The 3,799-nt window shown below is 38.0% G+C and overlaps 1 protein-coding gene across 1 annotated transcript in view; it reads right to left on the reverse strand.

Annotated features, from left to right (window-relative positions):
- Nucleotides 1-1,870: 1,870 nt before the first annotated feature.
- The window catches only part of LOC119596749, a 7,089-nt gene continuing 5,160 nt past the window's right edge, over nt 1,871-3,799 (reverse strand). The window contains exons 4-5 of the mRNA XM_037946075.1: nt 3,203-3,799; nt 1,871-2,992 (exon numbers count right to left, since the gene is read on the reverse strand). The exon at nt 3,203-3,799 is cut by the window's right edge and continues 855 nt beyond it. Coding sequence (XP_037802003.1) covers nt 2,151-2,992; nt 3,203-3,799 — 1,439 coding nt within the window. The 3' untranslated portion in view covers nt 1,871-2,150. The remainder of the gene's footprint in view (nt 2,993-3,202) is intronic.

Here is a 3,799-nt window from a genome sequence, read left to right on the forward strand (position 1 = left end):
TGGACTCCCTATACTTGGTTGCCATTGGTTGCAAGGTTGAGTTAGATTTTAGAGTATTCTTTTTAATCCCTTTTAAACATTAAATTAGATTTTTTGTGTGTGGAGAGGGAGGATGTATTATGACCCCGTGAGTAAGATGGAAATTGAATTAAAACGTGATAAATATATTTATAAGTAAATGAAAGCGTTTGTTTGACTGATTCTCGAAAGACTAGATGCAAGGTATATTATATACTCATCTATTCAAATGGCTACTGCTTTTTATTTTCATGATATTGGGTGTTATCTAAAAATCTGAGACTGGCCAAAAGAACACCGCTCTTAGAAGGACCGATGATGCTGTTAAAAGTTGCATGCATTATGTTACCATTATTATCATCATTTTTATGATCATTGTCATTATTATTATTATCATTATTGTCATTATTATTGTTATTATTGTTATTATTATTATCATTACTATTATTATTATTAGTAGTAGTAGTATTGTCATTATTATTATTATTATTATTATTATTACTATTACCACCACCACCACGTAGTTTGACGTGGTCTTGATCTTTCAGTATTTATATATATATATATATATATATATATATATATATATATATATATATATATATATATATATATATATATATATATATATATATATATATATATATATATATATATAGCTTTTGAATGATTCTAGATTGAATAATAAATTTAGTTCTGAATTAATGAATCAATCATTACTGTTATTATAACTATCATTATTGTTATTATTATTACTATTATTATTATTATCATTATTATTATTACTACTACTACTACTACTATTATTATTATTATTTTTTTTATCTTCATCATCATTACTACTATTATTATTAATGTTATTATTATTAATGATATATTATGATCACTATTAAAATTATTAACTATTGTTCATCGACTGATTTGTGTTTTAAAGATATAGCTTTCTTTCACTTGAGCTTTTTTTGGAAGATGTCATTAGAAAGAAAGAAAGAAATGTTGCATGTTAGGGGATATTGAATACAATAATTTTTTCTTCTTCTTTTTTAAGTATATCATATCGTGTATTCTTTTACCTGGAAAAAACCGCGTGCAAGGTGGACTTTCCTTGTTATAGGATATTAATTTGGTTTAAGATATATGTCTAGAGACGAGGTGGGGGATGGGGGGTGGGGAGAGGAGTGACTGCTAGAGAAAACATTGTATTACAAAAGGTAAAGAATCACTATATTGATCCACATTTAGAACACGTGGGACGCTTTATTTGGTGTGTCCATTTTTGCTACAGGGATAAACTGTGAACACTGATATACTGACGGTTAATCTATATCTCTCAAGAATTTATAATAAGGCATATATAACTTCCCTTGCGTGTCAAGGGAAGTAGAATACATTATTTGCCAAAAACTAATGCGTGCAGAAGTCTTGGATGCAAAAAGCATGTTAGATTTGCAAACAGGAATCTCACATCACAGAAAACATATATTAGATCCTTCTTACTTAATATACTAATTTGCAGAATAGAAAGATGAAAGAGAGAGTGAGAGGGAGAGGAAGGGTGAAGGAGAGAAGGAGAGGGAGAGGCAGGGTGAGGGAGAGAAGGAGAGGGAGAGGAAGGGTCAAGGAGAAAAGGAGATGAGAGGAAGAGAAGGAAGGGTGAAAGTCAGAGAGAGGGAGGGAGGGAGGATATATATATATATATATATATATATATATATATATATATATAGAGAGAGAGAGAGAGAGAGAGAGAGAGAGTGAGAGAGATAAATAGATGAGAGAGAGAGAAAGAGAAGAGAGAGAGAAAGAGAGGAGAGAGAGAGAAAGAGAGGAGAGAGAGAGAAAGAGGGGAGAGAGAGAAAGAGAGGAGAGAATAAAAGAGGAGAGAGAGAGAGAGAGAGGATAGACAAATAGAGAGGGAGAGAGTAGATAGACAAAGAGAATGAAAGAAAGCTATTGCACCGTCAAGACATGAAAAGTCGCCAAATAAATGGGACAGTATCCATACTCTATTGCAGTGAGTGCATTACTTATTTGTTCTTGATCTAGCACTTGAATTTATGTACTCGTATGTGTGATAATGTCTTTTTCTTATGAATGAAGCCCTCTTTCACAAACGTATATCTTTTATTTTTTTAGAGCATGTCCTGTTCCGTTACGTACGCAGACTCATACCTCAACAGCTTGGCTCTCCTGTCCAGCATAATGAAGTAGATGTTACATGATACGATGAGAACGTCAGAGATGGCGATGGCAAACAGACCAACTTTCTTAATGAATCCTGGCGCGCTGACTTCAGGCATCTTGAAGTTCTTGGCGCATCCGCAAAGAATCTTCTTCGGAGTTTTATCCATTTTTCCCGGACTGAAGCGAGACACCAACGTCTCCTGTTCATTCCGCCGAGATCGAAGGCTCTTCTCGATGCAACTGTGCAAGATGAAGACGACGCTCACCCTCAGGATGCAATAAAAGAAGAAGAAGTCGATGCACTTGGGCGTGGGTGACATCGGCAAGGTGCTCGACGTCTGGGAGAAGAGCGAAGCCAAGACAATAAGCAGAGAGAGCGTGACGGTAATTCTGTCGGGGAAGTCGTCCAGGTGGAAATGGGTGAGCGTAAGCTGGGAAAGCGCGCAGAGGATTATACAAGGCAGGAAGGTCGTGAGGAGGAACGACTCGAACTTGCGGGTGAAGAGGACGACCAGCGCGATCTCCGCAACGTCCTCAGGCGAGGTGTTGTACGTGTACCGGAGAGGAGCGACGTTGTACACGGAAATGGTCGTACTGTTTCCGTAAACATGAATGCCGCCGTCACGAACACTCCACTGTGGTCGACATCCCTGAGGTCCGTGGAGTTTGAGCTTCATATAGCACTCTTGCATGTCGAAGGGAAAGGCGAAGAGGTTGTAGTTGCACGTGAAGACGAACATGTATTGTACCTCCCGGCTGATATACACTTCCGAGCCCGAATATGATGTAACTGAAACAGAGAGATTTATGTAATAAAAGGGATCTATGTATAAAAAAGAAATTCATGTAATACGAACAGATTTATTTAATATAAGAGTTTGGTGTAATTATGAGGCTTATGTAATCTAGGTGATCATAAATATTAAAAAAATACACACTCCCGAAAGTCGACAGTCAAAGCTAACACAGACACAGGCAATCACATACACCTACGCAATACCTTCGTATCCGTTAGACACAATTCTTGTACCATTTCCCTCTCGGTGTAAAGTGTAATCCTCCACAATATCCTCTTTCCTCTGTATCTGAAGGTTGTCTATGTACCTGGCGTTTGTAAAGATAAAATCGGGGACCCATATCATTGTAGACCTCTCTTTCTCCAAGGTATTCAAATTCTCGTGTATGTTGGAGAAAGTCAGTCGTGTATCCTTCCATGTTGTGGTGACGGTCAGAGTAACGGCGAAGTTATTTTCCTCCAGCGTCACCTGATTATAACCGACTAAGCTTACGTTCAGCTTAATCGACGGACTGGGCTCAGGACACGCCCCCTTCCAGTAAGAGCTGTTGGGCTTGTTCAAGGGCGAGCAAAGGTCGGTCTCGTCGGATAGGTCAAGGCACTGAATCAAGCCGTCACATCGCTGGTTCAAGTCGATGCACTGACCATTATCGCAGCTGAAGTACGGAGATCCACAGAAGGAGAGGGAGGTTTGGAACGTCTTGTTGGAATTCTGGGACTCCCATGTACTTCTCCCTAAATAGCTCGTTGGCTTGTTCATGATCGAATGAGCTAGCCGGTAATTGTACTGCGATTGCACAA

The sequence above is a fragment of the Penaeus monodon genome, chromosome 38 (genome assembly GCF_015228065.2).
Source record: "Penaeus monodon isolate SGIC_2016 chromosome 38, NSTDA_Pmon_1, whole genome shotgun sequence".
In the NCBI taxonomy this organism is placed as follows: Eukaryota; Metazoa; Arthropoda; class Malacostraca; order Decapoda; family Penaeidae; genus Penaeus; species Penaeus monodon.